Consider the following 21469-nt stretch of genomic DNA (forward strand, 5'->3'; position numbering starts at 1 on the left):
ATTCCAAAGAAGTGTGGAAAAGCTTTAAGCTCATGGAACTATTCTTGAAATAACTACAATTTTAGGATTTTTTTATCAAATAGAAGCAACAAAATTGTATTCCCTGGGGTTGCATCATGGCCCCACATAGCGGAAATTAACTCAACGTCTTTATGGGCAAAAATGTATTCCCTAATTTTCACTTTCGCCCAAAAACTTATCAGCCACATCACTATTCCATTCTCTATGTTATGGAGTGCAACTCTGCCTGTGGCCACAAAATGGCTTAATTGCTTGCATGCTGCAGCCCCAAGCTAGCCTTGCAAACAGATCTACAATTATTATAGTAGATTTTTTTCATTTTGCAACTTTGAAGCGGCTCATGCTGTTAACATGCTTTTAAAACAGTTCCGAAGCAAAGCATCTCTTAAACACCATCATCTGTCTCAATGAAATGTGTAACACAGTTTTGGATGGATTGTACACTCCCCTATGCTGGGGACAAACCTCAAAACAGATGTACAGAAGAAATATATTCAATACAAATATCAAAACGGGATATTTCAGCACACAAGTTTTAAATACCGTGGCATTTGTATCCTCTTAGACCTCAGCGCTGGTCTTCAGTGTAATGATTAGAGATGTCGCGAACTGTTCGCCGGCGAACTTGTTCGCGCGAACATCGGGTGTTCGCGCTCGCCGGAAGTTCGCGAACGTCGCGCGACGTTCGCCATTTTGGGTTCGCCATTGTTGGCGCTTTTTTTTGCCCTCTCACCCCAGACCAGCAGGTACATGGCAGCCAATCAGGAAGCTCTCCCCTGGACCACTCCCCTTCCCTATAAAAACCGAAGCCCTGCAGCGTTTTTTCACTCTGCCTGTGTGTGCTGAAGAGATAGTGTAGGGAGAGAGCTGCTGCCTGTTAGTGATTTCAGGGACAGTTGAAAGTTTGCTGGCTAGTAATCGTTTTGATACTGCTCTGTTATTGGAGGGACAGAAGTCTGCAGGGGTTTGAGGGACATTTTAGCTTAGGTAGCTTTGCTGGCTAGTAATCTACCTTCTACTGCAGTGCTCTGTATGTAGCTGCAGTGGGCAGCTGTCCTGCTTCTGATCTCATCTGCTGACTGCTGCAATAACAGTAGTCCTTGTAAGGACTGCTTTTATTTATTTTTTTGTTGTTTTACTACTACTACTACTACTACTATAAGAGCCCAGTGCTATTAGTCTAGCAGTGTTGGGGAGTGGGACTGGTGTGCTAATCTGCTGCTCCTAGTAGTTCAGCAGCACCAACTTTAATTTTTTTTTTTTAATATTCATTTTTTTTTTATTTTACTTTTTTTTATTTTACTACCGCTGTAGTAGTGTATAAGTTGACCTTTTAGGCATTATTTGCCCTGTAGGCATTATTTGCACACTGTTTTCTTCAACCCGCCATCTAGCTGTGTGACCTTGTTCACATTCTGTCTAAATATCCATAATATTACCGTCTCCAGAAAAAACACCGGAGTGACTTTTTTCAAGCAGCCATAATATATTTTACGTAATCCGTATCCACCGCTGTAGTAGTGTATACGTTGACCTTGTAGGCATTATTTGCACACTGTTTTCTTCAACCCGCCATCTAGCTGTGTGAGCTTGTTCACATTTTGTCTAAATATTGATAATATTATCGTCTCTAGAAAAACCACTTGAGTTACTTTTTTTCAAGCAGCATTCATATATTTTACGTAATCCGTATCCACCGCTGTAGTAGTGTATACGTTGACCTTGTAGGCATTATTTGCACAGTGTTTTCTTCAACCCGCCATCTAGCTGTGTGACCTTGTTCACATTCTGTCTAAATATCCATAATATTACCGTCTCCAGAAAAAACACCGGAGTGACTTTTTTCAAGCAGCCATAATATATTTTACGTAATCCGTATCCACCGCTGTAGTAGTGTATACGTTGACCTTGTAGGCATTATTTGCACACTGTTTTCTTCAACCCGCCATCTAGCTGTGTGACCTTGTTCACATTCTGTCTAAATATCCATAATATTACCGTCTCCAGAAAAAACACCGGAGTGACTTTTTTCAAGCAGCCATAATATATTTTACGTAATCCGTATCCACCGCTGTAGTAGTGTATACGTTGACCTTGTAGGCATTATTTGCACACTGTTTTCTTCAACCCGCCATCTAGCTGTGTGAGCTTGTTCACATTTTGTCTAAATATTGATAATATTATCGTCTCTAGAAAAACCACTTGAGTTACTTTTTTTCAAGCAGCATTCATATATTTTACGTAATCCGTATCCACCGCTGTAGTAGTGTATACGTTGACCTTGTAGGCATTATTTGCACAGTGTTTTTGGCCGCAGCCACTGAAGCACAGAGGCCAGAAAAAATATGCCATATAAATGCTGAAAATAGTCATTTTTTGCCATACGTTGACTCAACGTATATGGCAAAAAATGACTATTTTCAGCATTTATATGGCATATTTTTTCTGGCAACTGTGCTTCAGTGGCTGCGACCAAAAAAACTGGGCAAACAATGCCTACAAGGTCAACGTATGGCAAAAAATGACTATTTTCAGCATTTATATGGCATATTTTTTCTGGCAACTGTGCTTCAGTGGCTGCAACCAAAAAAACTGGGCAAACAATGTCTACAAGGTCAACGTATGGCGAAAAATTACTATTTTCAGCATTTATATGGCATATTTTTTATGGCAACTGTGCTTCAGTGGCTGCGTCCAAAAAAACTGGGCAAACAATGCCTACAAGGTCAACGTATGGCAGTTGTTTAAAGAGAACAGTAGATTACTAGCCAGCAAAGCTACCTAAGCTAAAATGTCCCTCAAATCCCTGCAGACTTCTGTCCCTCCAATACAGAGCAGTATCAAGCAGATTACTAGCCAGCAAACTTACTATCATCTGTCCCTGAAATCACTAACAGCTCTCCCCCTACACTATCTCTTCCAAGCACACACAGGCAGATTTTTCAGATACATTTTTGCCCTTGATCCCCCTCTGGCATGCCACTGTCCAGGTCGTTGCACCCTTTAAACAACTTTAAAATCATTTTTCTGGCCAGAAATGTCTTTTCTAGATGTTAAAGTTCGCCTTCCCATTGAAGTCTATGGGGTTCGCGAACCGTTCGCGAACCGCTCGCGTTTTTGCGCAAGTTCGCGAATATGTTCGCGAACTTTTTTTCCGACGTTCGCTACATCCCTAGTAATGATAAATTAAAGAAAACGAGTAGAGCAATCCAGAAGCAGGTTTCCTGCTAAAAAGTGATTTATTCCAGACTACCAAACACACAACAAATTTCAGGCCTCACGTGCCCTTTATCAAGTGTTAATAAAGGGCGTGTGAGGCCCGAAACATGTTGTGTGTTTGGTAGTCTGAAATAAATCACTTTGTAACAGGAAACCTGCTTCTGGATTGCTCTACTCGTTTTCTTTAATTTATCAATACAAATATCATCGGGTGCGGCCTATAGTGGGCTATGTTCATGCTTCTCTGTATTGTTTATGATATGTAACTCAAGGCAACCAGACATTTGCTATCATTGTCTAAATTGTAGAATGATAAAAGCTAAAGTTTTTGGTTATCTAGCTTGCCATGTGTTTCTTACTGTGTATTTATTATATCTGCTAAGTCTTCTAACAACCTTTCAATCTTTTACTTTCAACTTTGCCATAATCCTTACCCTAGAAATCCCAGGGCCTTGTGGTTTTCCCATCGCAGGTAAGGGCATAAGCTCCCTTGCGTCAAGAAGCAGTTGATGTGCAAGTCAATCCTTCAGACCTTCCTTCATGTTTAAATATGGAATCCTGGTCTCTGACTTGCATGCTTTATCCTGGTCTCTGTCCTATTTTCTTATCAACCACCTTGTGCAATGACATAAAACTCCTACACCCGACCCCTTGAAAGAAAGATATCACTAAGAATACCCCAGTCTGGTGATTATTACTGTGTTTTATCCCTTTATGTAGACATATTCAATTTGCAAATCCTGCAGCCAATGTAAATTACAACTCCCCGCTGTTTCAGTCAGTATCCAGGTGGCTGAGAATCCTGGGAATTGTAGACCAGATGGTGGACCACAAATTTAACATTATAAATCTTGGACTTTTTTAATTTTAAAAATAAGAATACTATTTAAAAGTTTTTTTTTTAATTTGTATAAATAATATAGTATGTACCAACTACAAGTAGGGTTCTGTTTACATTTTTTAGAAGTAACAATTTTTACTGGAAGTTTTGTAGTTAAAACAGGTTACTGAAAAATCATTAATTTGAGAGTATTTAAAAGACTTTAACAAAATTATAGACTGGTAGAAAATATTGTTTCTCCAATTTTAGTATTGGATTTGAGTTAAAAATACAGCTTTGTTTTTTTTAATTTATTTACATTTAGTAAGAATGGTCAAAAGTGAAACGCATTTGATAAGTGTAGGAAATGAAACATTTTCTGCAAATTAGAAGTTTTCTTAATAGGAGAAGTAAAAAAAATACAAAATTTAAGCAGTTTTCACTAATTCAGTGTATTATAAAATTGACCCTTAATATAAATGTATCCACTGCAATTAATGGGATTTAACCTGTATTTTTGAATATACAAAATTAATTTTTTATTCATAAATTGGGCGTTTTAAAACTCAGCAGTAAGGTCTTATGAAGACTTTTGGAGCATATTGTATTAGATTACTATTCCAATTCACAAGCAAAATATTTGTATTCATTGCTATCATTGTTGTTGTCTGTTTTTGTGTTCCAGGACCTGTCGATGTTAACATTCTTGCTAAATGTAACCCCTGCTTATCAAATCCTTGCAAGAACAATGGCACCTGTAACAATGATCCTGTAGAATTCTACCGATGCACATGTCCTTATGGCTTTAAGGTATTTGGATTTAAGAGCTCATTCTATCTTACCTTTGTTAGACATATAGATGAAAGAATAGATGAGAGAAGTCTTCTCTTCTCCCAGTGCTTTTGAGCTGCATGATTGCCTCTATGATAGCCTACATACACAACTGCATTAGCAGTCTTACAAGGGTGTCAACCATGCATGTATGATATCATATATTCAGAGAAATGGTCTGTGCACACACAGGTATCTGATAATATTTTACAGTTAAGAATTAGTGATGGGCGAATTTGTGGAGTCTCTTCGCTGAAAAATTTACGAATTTTCCTCAAAATTCGCAAAATGGCGAAAAATTTGCGAAACAGCGCTGGTATCTAGTTTTTGACGCCTACGTCTATTTTTTTGATGCCGGCTTCCATTTTTTTTTTACGCCGGCAAATTTTCGCAGCGGTTTCGTAAATGTATTGGCAGCGAATCACGGGAATTTGCTGCGAATTCATGCCTGCCGAATAAATTCACCCATCACTATTAAGAATAGATACTCTTCAGTACTCAGTGGTAACAAGTCTACATTTTTAGGGGCAAGACTGTGACGTACCAATCCATGCTTGCATAAGTAACCCGTGCCATAATGGTGGTACCTGCCATTTGAAGGAAGGAGACAAAGAAGGATTCTGGTACGTAACTATATGGAACACCTCTATCTTCATGTTCTATGTTCATTCTAAGCTGTGTGCTCCTGAACACTCACATAAGAACGACACCATGCACCGTATATTAAAATACTTGAAACCAAGACTGGAACTGATCATCAGACACACACTTTCTTTGCACGCAAGTCTTACAGTAATTAAGAATCTTAAGTCTCCAGCTGTTTATTATCATAATTTGGATTAAATAATTCTAAAATTGGATTGCTATGCTTTAAAATGTGACTTTTTACAAAAACATTATGATTGAGCAGCCACTGATAGCTGTTAATTATTAGGCCGGTAGCTTCTAGAAACATGTAAGGTTTAACAAGTGCACTTAGGAATGCTGGAAAATTACCACGTACATGTTAAATTTAAACATGGTCTTAGATCTTAAAAAGAAAGGTTAATGAATCATTTGATTTTTGTCACTATAGAAGCAGACCAACACTCTGCCATTATTGCTAATGCACGGTTATTTAATCAAAAATTAAATTACACTCAGCATGCAATATGAAAAATGAATGAAATCCCTCTATAGAAACGATGTGGATACAATCACTTTGGCATGCTAATCTATCCATTAAGCTTGTTAAGATATTAGTTGCGTTAATGAAATACTTTTCCTTGAATCTCATTTAGCAATAATCCTAAAGTTAGAGGTACCGTTATAAAAATTCAACTTTTAAACTCATCTGAATAACATGTTAATGTTATCTTTATTGTTTTATAAATACTGTTTAATTAAATTGCAGAAAAAAATAATAATAATAAGTGATAAGTACTAAAAAAAAATTCAAAAAAACAACAAATTTTATGGGTAAAGAAAATTTTCAAGAAATAGCGGATTTAATAATAGATTAGTAGTGTCCTAAATGCTAAAATAGACATAATTTTTTGGAGACGGTAGCACTGGAACCGTGATGATAGTAAAAAACTGTTCCTAGGTTGTGAGCCAGGTAATCAAGAAGACTTACCTAGGATTAAAGGTTGTGGGGGTGTAGGAAGCACAGTATAGAGTATAGAGTACACATTTTTCTGCCCTCCTGTCCATTTGAAGATCTAAGGTTGATAATACCGCTTCCCTTATTTGGGATTGGTGCAAGGTGGAGAGTGCAACGCCATCAGAGATTAGTTGAATAAATTCGGCAGGCACGAATTTGCGGCGAATATCCATGAATAAATTCACAAAACCGCCGTGAAAATTCGCCAGCACCAAAAAAGATTGGGTGCCTGTCACAAATTTCGCAGGCGTCAAAACTGACGCGCATCCACATTATTCGGACGCCCATTGACTTTAACGTGTACGTTACGCAGATCTTTTTGCCTCCCCCCAAAGAGCTGCTGGAATTATGTAATTAAGTCACTAAAATAACTAAAAACCTTCAGTCGTAGTACATGACTGTGCACCCCTATTGGGTTTAAAAACACTGAACTACATACAGTATGGGGCCAATTCATTAACTTCGATGTGAAGGAATAGAAGAAAAAATATTTGGAATTTTGAAGTGTTTTTTTGGCTACTTCGACCATCGAATGGGCTACTTCAACCTTCGACTTCGAATCGAAGGATTCAAACTAAAAATCGTTAGACTATTCGACCATTCGATAGTCGAAGTACTGTCTCTTTAAGAAAAAACTTCGACCCCCTAGTTCGCCACCTAAAAGCTACCAAACCCAATGTTAGCCTATGGGGAAGGTCCCCATAGGCTTGGCTAAGTTTTTTTGGTCGAAGGATAATCCTTCGATCGTTGGATTAAAATCCTTCGAATCGTTCGATTCGAAGGATTTAATTGTTCGATCGAACGATTATTCCTTCGATCGTTCGATCAAAATATTTGCGCAAAATCCTTCAGCTTTGATATTCGAAGTCGAAGGATTTTCATTCCCAGTCGAATATCGAAGTCGATATTCAACCCTTGATGAATTTGCCCCTATGTGTTCATTGGGAAAACACCAAGCACAGCACATTAAGCCAACAAAAAAGTACAAAGACTTGGAAGCATATTCAGTAATGCCACTATGCAGAGCAAACATGAAAACCCCTATGTTTTTAGACCCAATAGGGGGTGCACAGAAGTGGTGCACCCCTATAGGGTCTAAAAATACTGAAATGCTTGATCAATATTAATAATAATAATAATTTAGTATTTTAGTATTAAAAATGATACTGACTATATCATTTTCTATTTAATGTTAAAGGTGTGCTTGCACCGATGGATTTGAAGGTGAAAATTGCGAGGTCAACATTGACGACTGTGAAGATAATGACTGCGAAAATAATTCTACTTGTGTCGATGGCATTAACAATTACACGTGCCGTTGCCCACCAGAATACACAGGTGAGAATGCCAATGGCACAAATGTATATGAAAGAAAAATGATGCAGTGTCTAGAACTAAATTCGGGGTTTTTTTTGCAGATCCTTTTTCTAATAGAAAGCAAATTATTCACTATCTTTGCCCTTTATTTTGTACCCAAACATTTACGTCAAAAAGCAAAGATGATTGTCAATGTGCTTCTTAGGGAGTAAATGTAGAATAATGTACAAAACATTCATTACATTTTCAGATCATTCGCTATATCATATATCATTCTTCAGGGTTGTTTTTAGCATTCACTATTGTGTGTGAGCATTTTAGATGTAATTATTTTTGTCCTGTGTAGTTTTAAAGCATTTTACATCTTTAGTTGGCCACTATGCTTGTTGTAACATCATTTCTTCCAGTATATTTTATTTGTAGATAACATTAGTTTTGCTCTGCATAGTGTCATTACTAAATATGCTTCCAAGTCTTTGTTGGCTAAATGTGCTGTGCTTGGTGTTTTCCCAATGAACACATATGTATCTTGTCTCTCCTGTCTTTGTCGCGCAAGCTGCTAAATTGAATGAGGTGGAAAAAGGTTAGTCATCGTCCTTTTCTCCTACTTCTTTTTCTACTGAAGACCAAAGCAATTTGCAGTGAAGTAGTGCCTATTTGATGTGCTTCTTTGCTTTTTAACAATATGAAATTAATATTTGTATGACATGTGCATGGTACTATGAATGACTGATTCTGAGTATGGGGAGTGCATAAATAATTGGGTTTATTTGCACACTCAAAGTCACATCATATGCCACACTCTCACTAAGGGGCAAATTTACTAAAGGTCAAAGTGGCTAATGCTAGCGTTACCGCCCGCAGGGATATCACCAATTCGCTACTGAAAGAGACTGGTGCTACCGTTCATTCGCACTCTATTGCCAGGCGACTTTTTGCTCTGGCGAACGGATGCTACTCTGCAAACTCACTAAAATGTGGATTGTACTGAACGACTTCTTTCGCCAGAGTTGCCTTCACCACCTCAGACCAGAGAAGTGCATTAAAGTAGCCAGATCTTCCTCAATCTCACTTGTCACTTACATTATATTCTGTGAGCCGAAAATGCATCAAAGCCCAAAAAACGCTGGTGTCTTTACCTTTTTTCATCATGATTGCCTGCAAAAGACCTAACAAACTTTTTTTGGGTACCCGGGTTTTCCCCATACATTTACTAACATATGGAACGTTAATTTTCCAGTGGGCTCATGTGTAGGGCAATAGAATAACTCTATTGTCTTTATTAAGGTTCCCTGGATATGTGTTTTTAAAAGTGTAATTTGTAAGTATTTGCACCAACATTTAAAATAAAGACGTCCATACAACTGTAAATTTCCAGCCCTATGCAAATTAACCTGAGCGTAAGATTCCTAGTGAAGTTTCTCTAGGCAGAAATTAATGTCGCGCATCCTCACTATCAAATGCTCACATTGTCGAAGTAACGCTAGTGAAAAGTCACCAGCGTTTGGCGCCCATGACGAAACTCTGCATTTTAGTGCATTAGCGTAGTTTGCGTGCATTTGTGCCTGGTGAAGTGTAGTATTGGGTGTGAAGTGGACGCTGGCAACAATTTGCCCTTTAGTAAATCTGCCCCTATGGCTATATGAGTATGGTCCTATATACTTGACTAAATAGATATTTTGCACCCAATAATATTTAAAGAAGATTTGGCCGACCTTCACATAACTGCTATTCCTAAATACAGTATATGTATTGGCTTTTAATTAGATAAGATATTACGTGATTGTATTGAGCAATGGCATCTGACTGTCCAACAAATGAAACCTATGACAGCTGTGTCTAGTGCATAAGGATTCACCTCTACTTTTATTCACTAGGGGGTGCTTTTATGGCCCACATAATGCCTTTTTAAAACTTCCCGGCAGTTGTGCAATGCATCAGGTCTTGTGCTCATATACTATGAGGGAAATACTTCTGTCTCTGGATCTGTACAGTGTTCAGCTCAGACATAATTATGATGTTACTGACTTCATTAACAATAGGAAGGTTATCCAGAGGCTAAACATGCATTTCTTGGGAAATGATTTTGCGTTGACAAATGACATGCACAGTAAAGTACATCCAAGGATATTTTTGCCTTTAATTTCTTATAACATATAAATAATATAACAATATAATAAACATATAAATAATTTAATGATCTTGGTCTGCTCTTCCAGTAAATCTTGAATTACTTGTTTTGCTGATTAGAATGCACATTTTGCACTTTCAGGCAGTTTTAACATGATTTCCATCTGACTGGTAGCAATTACATTCAATTGAGTACAATTCTAATTCGAATTATGCACAAATACATTTAAATACATCTGGTTGGATACAACTTATGTTGCATGGACAATATGGTGGTTAGGGCTGCTGTCATGCAACGCTGGGGTCCTGAATTTGACTGCAACTTTGGCACTATCTGAAAGGAGTGTGTATATTATCCTTATGTGAGTGTGGATTTACTTGCTCACATCAAATACATAAAGGCAGACTAACTTGGTGCAGATGAAACTGACCCTACCGTGTGTATGCACTTATGTATCTATATATACTGTAGCACCCCAATGGTGTTTAGTGCTTTACACGGTGTAAACACAAACATGGGTATGCTTCATATAAGTTATACAATAAAAATAGATATATCTATGCTTACATGCTTATGTGTTTCAATACAGACTTTGGGATGAAGTTCCTACCCCAAAGTGCTTATAATCTATTAGGGAAAAAAAAACTTCAACAAAACAGGGTGGGGTATAAGTGCATGATGTGTGAATGCGATAGGGAGCTTAGATGTAAGCTCCACTGGGGGAAAGACTAATGGAAATGAAGCAGAAGCTTTACAAAATGATGAACTGATGCTATAGAAAGTCTAAAATAGAATAAAGGGTTGTGTGCTATTGTGTGGGGGGTCACTTGAATAAAGCACACTCTCTCTGTATCATCTTTATGAGAACCAAAGAAAGAAACATTTAGAATCATACAACTAAATGATGATAACCATTTAGACAGGGTCAGACTGGGCCAGCGGGACACCCAAACCTGTTCCCCCGGCTGCCTCATAAAGACCTGTACCGCAGTGTGGTGGCGTTCTCGCTTGCGCTTCTTTTGCATATGCGTGTACCAGCACCGGCAGTTTGAAGGTTGTGAGGGAGCCTCCGGGGACTGATAGGAGGGCCCTTCATTTTGCAGCCCCAGTGGGTTCCCATGACTCCGGTCCGACCCTGCCTTCAGATATGGGAAAGCTATAAAACTGCTCAGCATAGTCCAACAAAGGGACCCATAATGCCCCCTACAATATATACCTGTAAGGGCCATGACACACAATACTAGGCAATTGCTACTTGTGCCACTGCTACATTGCCAAGCTCTAGTCCAAACTCAAGTGAATGTGATGCTAATCAGGACAAGTATCTCCATTTAGATTGCTACCACATGTAGACCCAACCGAATGGTTATATGTTCTATAGCCCTTGGTACAGGTATAAATGCAATTATACTGATCAAATAAATGATGAAATAACATCACAAACACATTTCATAGCAACCTCAATATTTATGTACTTAATGCAAACCTGAGTGTTTCATTTTTTTTTTCTGAGCCGAACATTTATTTTGATAAATGAAGTCCTGATTTAATATTCTTCTGAGCCTACTGAAATGTATTTATATTTCCTTAATGAGACATATGTAGATTTTTCGGCAGCAGTTTTGTCACTGTAATTAATTCAATATGCAAATCTTCTCTGACTTGTTATTCTATGCGGCACATCTCTTGCAAATTTTTAGATACAGTACAGCGGGGTTTGGAGCTTAATTGTTCTATAATACAGTCCAAAACTTAGAAACAAAAGAAAAATATATGAACTGTAAAAGTACAGAAATGTATACAATTCCTGTAACGATTACCGAAAATTGGTGAGGCTTAAGTTGATTCCTTATGTAATTTAAAATGACAAAAAAAATGTTTCCATTGGCTTTTGCTATAGTTTTATGTAGATGCTATGCCAAGGTCATAATTGTAGACACCTGTAACCCAGTGTATGGTAGTGAAGGCCTCACAATGTCAGCCTGGGTGATAAAGAGTTGGGAACCAATGGTCTAAAATTTGGTCAAATTATCCGCTATCATTGACTTATTTTACATTTTACCATTAAGCTGTGATAAGATAATTAATTGGTGCTACAGGGGAGGTTTGTTACACCCATATTGGCATTTTCAGCAACTTTACAATAATCTAGGGTACCTGAATTGGCATAGCAATGTAAAATTGTATCTAAAACAAGCTACCACCTCATTTTTCCAGTGGACAGCATGACTATTAAGGGCAATGGCACACCAAGAGATTAATTGCTGTCAATAAAACTTTACTAAAAAGCTTTCCCATCTGCAATAACGTGAATCGCCCACAATAGCCACGTGTCGCTTCAATCTTCCAAATTCGCTAGAAGTTTCCTCATGTGGCAACTTCCAAGTGATTTCGGGAGAATGATGAGTCGCATGGGTATTACCACAAGTAATTCACATTATTGTCGGTCAATAACGTGAATCGCCCACAATAGCCACGTGTCGCTTCAATCTTCCAAATTCGCTAGAAGTTTCCTCATGTGGCAACTTCCAAGTGATTTCGGGAGAATGATGAGTCGCATGGGTATTACCACAAGTAATTCACATTATTGTCGGTCAGAAAGCTTTTAGAGGAGATTAGTCGCCCGCAGAAGCAGAGATTATTTGCTGGCACTTAATCGCTAAGACCTACCTACGGAATTATGATATATTTACCACCTATTTAGACATCAATATCTGTTTATGATCAAAAAGTATGAAATTTACTTTAATGAACTATTAGAAATTTGATGATAAGGATATTTAGATACAGTATGACGTATGTATGATCGAGCTGTCTTGTTGCAGGTGAACTTTGTGAAGAGAAACTGGACTTCTGCTCCCAAGATATCAATCCATGTCAACATGACTCAAAATGCATCCAAACATTAAAAGGATACAAGTAAGTATTGTATAGCAAAAAGCACATCTTTCTGGCTTTCTTCATAGCAGAAAACTTCTCTGTTGAGTCAAGTTGGAGAGATTCCTGCTTTGTATTACAGTATGCAAGGATCTGATGAAAGCACTCAGCATTAGTGATGAGTGAATTTATTTGCCAGGCATGGATTTGCAGCGAAATTCTGAATTTCACCATGTTCAATTTTTTTTCACGAAACTGTGGCGAAAATTTGCCAAGAAAAACCGCCCATAAGAAAAAACGCTCATTGACTAATGCATTAGGACAAAATGTCACCATAAGAAAAAACGCCCATTGACTTTAATGCATTAGGACAAAAAAGTCCCTATAAGAAAAAACATACAATTAACTTTAATGCTTTAGGACAAAAAAGTCACATAAGAAAAAATGCCCATTGACTTTAATGGAAGGTAAAATAATGAAAAAGATGCACAATAGTATCATATCAGTGTGGTTACATTATAATCTTGTTGTCCTTCTTATCAGATGTGATTGTACACCTGGATATATTGGGGAACACTGTGATATCGACTACGATGATTGTCTGGAGAATAAGTGCAGAAATGGAGCCCGTTGTGTTGATGCAGTGAATGGTTATACATGTACCTGCCCAGAAGGATACGGGTGAGTGAGATCACAATGTTCCACTGTATTGATAATGGAACAAACACAGCCATGTTTTACACCTATAAGTATCAATTGACTTAACCAGGTTGCCAAATGCCCAATCTGGTCACCCAAGTGGCAGGAAAAATCTTATTCATCAGAACATTTGGAGCCTAAGCCATCTATCAGATCACAATGGGGTGGGTGCATGGCAGTCAGTTATGGCCCACATCAATGCAGCCCTTAAATGAAGGCTTCATCTGCTTTACTTGAGTTTATCTGATACGATTTTTAGGGATGCACCGAATCCAGGATTTAGTTCAGGATTCGGAGAGGATTCTGGCTTTTTCAGCAGGATTCGGCCGAATCCTTGTGCCTGGCCGAACCAAATCCAAATTTGCATATGTAAGTTAGGGGTGGGAAGGGAAATCATGTGATTTTTCATCACAAAAGAAGAATTTTTTCCACTTTTTCCTTTCCTGCCCCTAATATACATATGCAAATTCGGATTCGGTTCGGTATTCGACCAAATCCATCACAGAGGATTCAGGGATTTGGCCGAATCCCAAATAGTGGATTCGGTGCTTCCGTAACGATTTTGACCGGAAAGACTGCCAATGTGTTCCCAATTAAAAGGCATCTTTATATATATCATCCCTGGTCTTCATATAAGGAACTTCTTATTTTTAGAGAAAAAGGTAATTTTTGGAGTTGCTCTCAACAAAGCAAACAACAATAGCCAATGAATAAAGGATTCTTCAGCTTTTTAGAGTAAGGGCTTAGTCATATATCCAATAGCAGTGCCACATAAAATGATGCTACATAGCAATGTCCTGGCCATAACTTATTACTTTGCTCATTCTCTTTGTGATAAAAGTGCAAATGTTTTCTATTTACAGAGGCTTGTTCTGTGAATCAGCACCACCAATGGTGTTACCTCGCACAAGTCCTTGTGACAACTTTGAATGTCAAAATGGAGCCCAATGCATTGTGAAAGGGAATGATCCTCTGTGCCAGTGCCTGCCTGGCTATCGTGGAAACAAATGTGAAAAACTAGTCAGCGTAAATTTTGTGAACAAAGACTCGTTTATCCCAATTCCTTCGACAAAGATCCGCGCTCAGGCCAACATCACTCTGCAGGTAAAGAATGTCTGAAAATCACTGTATTAATAAACACTGAAGGAAGTTTTATTAAGATTAGCCAAGGAGCTGAATACTGTGTAACCTTCTGAAAAGTTTGATTCATATACAATGCAGTCAGTTGTACAACAAAGTAACAATGCAACCCTGTTCATTTTGCTGGGAAAAAAGAAATTTAGACACATTCCTCTATATTTGTTTCCTGGACAAGACTTTATTACTGTGAGACTGTGGGTGCCCACTATCAGAAAATGTAGCATAAACTAAATGCATGATAGTAAATGTATTAAAGGCAGAGGTAGCGTGTTAAAGGTCAAAATATCCCCTGCCCCACCTCCTGTGTGTGCAAGAGGGAAGTCATGGTGCCGAATACGTTCTTTTTATAAAGGGGTGCCAAGTTTATATGGGTCCTTTCTTTAGACCTGGGAAAGAAGTCCAAGAGCATTAAGGAGTACAAGAATGCTCTGAAACAGAATGCAAAGTTCTGTAGAAATTCAAGATAAAAGTGCAAAAAAAATTGCAGATTGAAGCCATTTTTATTGCTCTTTGCACACTGCCTTCCCTAACATAAATGACCCATTTTGTATCCATATGAGGCCTTCTGTAAAATCCAGTATTTGACATCAAAGAGATAAACAATTTGTAAGTTCCCATGCAACCATTCACTGAAAACCCCAAAGAGATTTGGTGGATCACGGGGATCTGAGACCTGCCGAGGTTGTATATAAGTAAATGGGAGAAGTCCCGAAGATATCCTGATCTCTTGCTGGGTTTAGTGCAAAAATCCAAAGATTTTTTGGGACGGAAAATCCTAAAATTTCATACGGATTAAAATTTTCGTATGATTTTCACTATTTTTCGAGTTTTTTCCTGCACTGGAATTTTTTGGGAAAATTAATAAATAAGGGGAAATAACCCGTTTTGCTTTGGTCAGAGTATATTTCAGAAAATAATTAGATAAATTCGGATTTTGATAAATAACCCCCAAAATTTTTTTAAGCCCATACACATATAAAGCATATATGCCCAAGAATTCCAAAACCAGTTGGACATTTTTGAATAATTATTAATGTCCTGGATGATAAAGTACTACAATGTTAGAGAACTGATCACTGACTTTCTATTGATCACATCAAGACAACATAAATTCATTAAAAATAATGCATCATTTTAAAATCTGTCAGTTATTCGTGTAATTTTACAGTTGGAATAATAAAACTCTTGTTTAGACACTAATCTTAGAAAGATAGAAAGTTTCATAAACAGAACATTAAGATTCCGCACGAGTTTGCATTCTTTGTTGTTGTTCCAGAAGCCATGTTGAAACTAACTGCATACAGATGGTGATATATGTCAGCACAGAATAAATACAAAGGGAATGCTACTTTATGGCTAATATTGTGCAGTTCATGAGTTCATAGCTTTTATTTTGCCATAACTGCAGGATGATAGCAATAATCTGCTGCCATTTTTGGAACTAAGAATTCTCTCATTGGTAAGGGGTTATATATTGTACCGAAAATGTGCCAAAACTACAATTCCCTCATTCCTCAACAATCTAAAATGATTTTGATTATTTTAACAAAAGATTCATTATTTGGAGAGACAATATTCACAATTTATCAAAAGTTTACAGGCAGTGAAAGGCTTATCTAGGTTGGATCTTGTGAATTCAGCTGGATCTCAGGTCTGACTTTGGTTTTGCAGAAGCATATGACTGTATCTGTATATTGGATATTGTCAGTCCCATCTAAGTCATTATTTCTTACATAAGTATATTCTCTTGCACAGGTTGCCACTGATGAAGACAGTGGGATTTTGCTCTATAAAGGTGACAAGGATCAGGTAGCAGTGGAGTTGTATCGTGGGAGAGTGAGAGTTAGTTATGACACTGGAAGCAACCCTTCATCTGCAATTTACAGGTGAGAGCTGAGTTTTCATTTGGTGCTTTGTTTGAAACTGTGATTATAAAGTTATATTAACACATACCCTTGCTTAACATGATTTGCCAGGATTTGTGATTGATCTGTGTAGCCCTAAATTATTGCTTTATTACACCTTCTTAGCACCACGATTCCTTGATAAGCCTCTTTTTTTAGCAAAAAAACACAGACCTTCTGAACAACACCATTCGTAACCTTCTAGATCAGGGGTCTCCAACCTTTTTTAACATGAGCAATATTCAGATGTAAAAGGATTTTGGGAGCAACAGAATGAATGAATAATGTACCTGGGGGTGCCAAATAAGTGATGTGATTGGCCATTTGGTAGCCCCTTTGTGGACCGGCAGCCTACAAGAGGCTCTGTTTGGCAGTATACCTATATATGAAACCAAAACCTGCATCCAAGCCTAGTGGCTTCAAGGCCACTAGGGGTTGGAGAGCAACATGTTGCTCACAAGCCACTGGTTGGGGAACACTGTTCTAGATAGTCCACCCCAAAGTATGTTCCGAGACTCTGTCACAATATAAATCATCAGGGACTGCAAATGAACACTAAACCCATAATAGAAGATAGCACTTAGTCACAGGGAATATGTATTCAAGAAAGAGCGCAACAATTCTAACTGGAACTATGTGATGTAATGATTTATGCTGATTGTATTCTGTATATTACCACTAGACAGGATAAAAGCCAAGTAAAACTTGTGCTCTGTGGCCAAACATGATTAGAATTGGCTCTTTTCCTTCCCGACGAAGCCTGCAGTGATCATACCTAGTATAGGTTATCTTGGGTTTAAAGGAACATTAGGAACACACAAGTTTTTTTTATTCTTCTGTTCTCTGGGAAAACATTTAAATATGATTGCATTGAGCCAGCAAATGTATTCAAGTTTTTGAGTTCCTATGCCAGATCTGACATTTTTGAGTTCCTATGCCAGATCTGACTTGAGATTTGACATGTGTTTGGCAGAAGCATTTACAGATGTTTGACGTGGTATGGCCACCTATATATTGTTCCATTCGTGAATGATCAGAACTGCAGGAAGTAAAGAGGTGCTGTGGCTCATTCTTTTTTCCTCATCTGCCGATGCGTCATACACTGGCCGACATGGTGAATCGGCAAATGGAATTTTCCTACAGAAATGGGCAGCACTGTGTCACTAATAGGGAGCTTATTGTTCTGTGTATGTAACTACATTCAAGAGTGAGATTAAATTAGAGGCACAGCAATTTGACAAAGGAGAAACAATCAACGGGTGTTCAGTCATATGTCATATGGCATAATCAATGCTGTATATACTTAAGCAGCTTTTGTGATATAATGTCACGTGCCTTAAGGTGGGAGGTGGGGTCTTAAAGTTAACAGCTGGTATATTAGTGTTCAACAAAAAAAAATGTATTTGGGGGGGGGGCAATGTATACTTACAATGCTAAATTTGTATAAATAAATATAATAACCAGATCTATAATATATAACTACTCTATCTGAAAAAAAATTTTGGTTATTAATACAAAGATTTATTGGTCAAAATTCTCAGCTCAGCCTTGATTACATATTTATAACATCACTTACATAATTACCCAGCACTATATGATATAGTAGATGAGTTCCAGATTGTTTTCTGTGTGCTTACCCATCTGCAACAGATCTATGCTCTTCACATTTGCTTTCAGCTCTTGCATTCATTCTGTTGCTTAGACTTTCCATTAAACTGCTTGCCTCCTTAATACATGGAAACAGCATCCATATTGTAATATTACAAGACTACAACAAGAAAGAATATAGGAATTTCAAATGAATAGTATTGTGCCATTTGAATGTATTTATATTACAGACATTTTAAGGTTCCATTTTTAATCAATTCTTTTTTCAGCTATTGCACATCACAAAATTTAAGTAAATGGAACTTAAGTATATTTAGTTATTTTTCATAACCTGCACAAGCTTATGTCACATGTTCAAATGTGGGGAACATGTTATTACATCTGGGAACCTAAACGAGGAATAAGCCAACATGTTTAGGCTCCTGAAAATACATTTACCAGAAAGCCAAAATAATTACATTGGGAGGCCCATTTATTAAAGGTTAGATTTTAGTGATTTTAGCGCTTTTTGAAACCAAAATTAAATTCTATTTTCCTAAGATTTCAAATGCCACTGGATACTTATATATTATTTGTTGCATCTTTTAATGTATTACTGTCTTACAACTCTAATGGGGAGTTAAGACTGCAAATTTAGGTGCTGCTTCAGTTTCCATGCTGATATTTACAAGAAACACTAAGGGGCAGATTAAGGTTCGAGTGAATTTTCGAAGTTTAAAAAGTTCGAATTTCGAAGTCATTTTTTGAATACTTCGACCAACGAATATGATACTACGACTTCGAATTTACTTTTACTTCGATTCGAATTAAAAATCGTTCGAATATTCGACCATTCGACCATTCGATAATCAAAGTACTGTCTTTTAAAAAAACTTTGACTTTAATAATTCGCCAAATTAAACCTGCCGAAGTGCTATGTTAGCCTATGGGGACCTTCTACAACCGTTTTCTAAGTCTTTGTACATAGAAGGAAAATCCTTTGATCGTATGCTAAAATCGATCAAATCGTTCAATTCAAAGGATTTTCCTTCGATCGTTCTAACGCTAAACTCTGTGAAAAATCCTTCAACTTCGATATTTGAAGTTGAAGGATTTCAATTCGAGGGTCAAATTTCGAAGTTTTTTTAACTTTGAAATTCGACCCTTAGTTAATCTGCCCCTAAGGGACAGATTTATCAAAAGGCGAAATTCAAAGTTTTGTGATTTTTCTTTAACTCTAATAAATTCAAATGTACTCACAACTAGAATGGGAGGTTATTTATGGAAAAACTCAAACATCTAGGGGCCCATTTACTTAGCTCAAGTGAAGGAATAGAGGAAAAATAGTTCGAATTTTGAATGTTTTTTTTTGGCTAGTTCGACCATTGAATGGGCTACCTCGAACTTCGACTACGACCTTCGACTTCGAATCGAACGATTCAAACTAAAAATCGTTCGGCTATTCGACTATTCGATAGTCGAAGTACTGTCTCTTTAAAAAATTCTTCGACCCCCCTAGTTCGCCACCTAAAACCTACCGAGGCCAATGTTAGCCTATGGGGAAGGTCCCCATAGGCTTCCTAACAACTTTCGGATCGAAGAAATATCCTTTGATCGATGGATTAAAATCCTTCGAATCGTTCGATTCGAACGATTATTCCTTTGATCGTTTGATCGTAGGAATTGCGGTAAATCCTTCGACTTCGATATTAGAAGTCGAAGGATTTAACTTCAACGGTCGAATACCTAGGGTCAATTAATTCGACCCTAGGTAAATGTGCCCCCTAATATTTGATCCAATATGAATGACCCAAAAATTTGTATCGAATTACAATGGGATTCTAATCGGAAAAAAACTTGGATGTCAGGAAGGCAATTAACATCTTCAAATGATTCAACAGACCTCTGCCATTGACTTGCAAATTAACTCGGCAGGTTTTAGGTGGCGAATATTTGAATTAGAACTGTTTCCAGGGTTAAGGTGTGATACATCTCACATTCGAATTCGAATTGGTGGTTTAAAATTTTAATTTGTGAATATTGACCCCAAAAATATTTGAAAATTCAAATGAACCATTCGAACTTTAATGAAACTGACCCTAAAAGTTATGAAAAGTGGTTGTTGTACAAAAAATGAACTACAAAAAAAGGAAGTTCAATGTGACAAAGAAACAACGAGAAAAAAGTAAGCGTAACTGTAACATCTGGGGAAGGGATTCATAGCTAGCTCCTAATACAAAGGAAGCATAGAATTCCGTAAAACATATAGACAATGCATTTAAAATAATTTACAATCATAAGTCTATTTCAAAGAAATCAGAATTATAAAAATTAGTCCATGAATCACCGGCAATCACTACTAACCATTTTTAAAATAGATTTAAAGACAGTAAATTACATTTACTTGCATAGGATTTAAATACTCCAAAAATGATTCACATTCTTCTAATCAGAGAAGCATCATTTTATCAAGAAAATGGGTTTCCTGTACTACAAACTGAAAATGATTAGATTAGAATGTAATTGTTTTGTACAGTATGACTTATCCTTTTTTCTATTTTTTTTTTTGTTAAGTGTTGAGACAATAAATGATGGGAATTTCCATGTTGTGGAGTTGGTAAACCTGGACCAAACACTGTCACTGATCATTGATGGAGGAACCCCGAAATCCATTACGAATTTACCAAAACAATCATTACTAAGCGTTGATTCCACACTTTACATAGGAGGTAAACAAAGTATTCCTGCTATCATTTTTGAAGTTGTTAAATAGCAATTTTAAAGTGAATGCTAATATTTACATATCTACAGTTTAGCATACTGGAATGCAAGTTAGTTATAGGACAAGGAAAGGCAAAAAATAGAATCCCATTTTTACTTTCTTTAATGAAAAAGAAACCTATCTCCAATATACTTTAATTATCTCCAATATACTTTAATTAAAAAAATGTGTACCGTTTTTATAAGAAACCTGACTGTATGCAGTGAAATTCTCCTTTCATTTACTGCAGTGGATAGGATTTGTCAGACGGTCCCTAACTGCTGAGCAGTTAAACAATCACTTATGAACAGTAGGGGGAGCCCCCACCTTTCTTCCCAGCCATGCAGAATTCAAGCAGCTTTGTTTATGACGATCCCTAAGCAGCCCAGACCACACTGAGCATGTGCACAGTCTTAGTCTTGCAAAGATGTATAACAAAGTTACAAGATGGTGACCCCCTGTAGCCAACTTTGAAAGCATAAATTATTTGTTTGATTAGGCTTGTGGTGCAGTAAGTTCA

General features: G+C 37.2%; 1 protein-coding gene across 7 annotated transcripts in view; it reads left to right on the forward strand.

Annotated features, from left to right (window-relative positions):
• slit2.S (slit guidance ligand 2 S homeolog) overlaps positions 1 to 21469 on the forward strand; it is a 217231-nt gene that overhangs the window by 188621 nt on the left and 7141 nt on the right. For 4 of the 7 annotated variants that reach the window (XM_041573434.1, XM_041573462.1, XM_041573452.1 and 1 more), the window contains 9 exons: positions 4746 to 4870; positions 5417 to 5514; positions 7732 to 7871; positions 8407 to 8433; positions 12807 to 12900; positions 13402 to 13539; positions 14421 to 14661; positions 16453 to 16583; positions 20763 to 20917. In XM_041573434.1, the coding sequence (XP_041429368.1) occupies positions 4746 to 4870; positions 5417 to 5514; positions 7732 to 7871; positions 8407 to 8433; positions 12807 to 12900; positions 13402 to 13539; positions 14421 to 14661; positions 16453 to 16583; positions 20763 to 20917 (1149 nt within the window). 7 annotated transcript variants of the gene reach the window in all.

The sequence above is a fragment of the Xenopus laevis genome, chromosome 1S (genome assembly GCF_017654675.1).
Source record: "Xenopus laevis strain J_2021 chromosome 1S, Xenopus_laevis_v10.1, whole genome shotgun sequence".
In the NCBI taxonomy this organism is placed as follows: Eukaryota; Metazoa; Chordata; class Amphibia; order Anura; family Pipidae; genus Xenopus; species Xenopus laevis.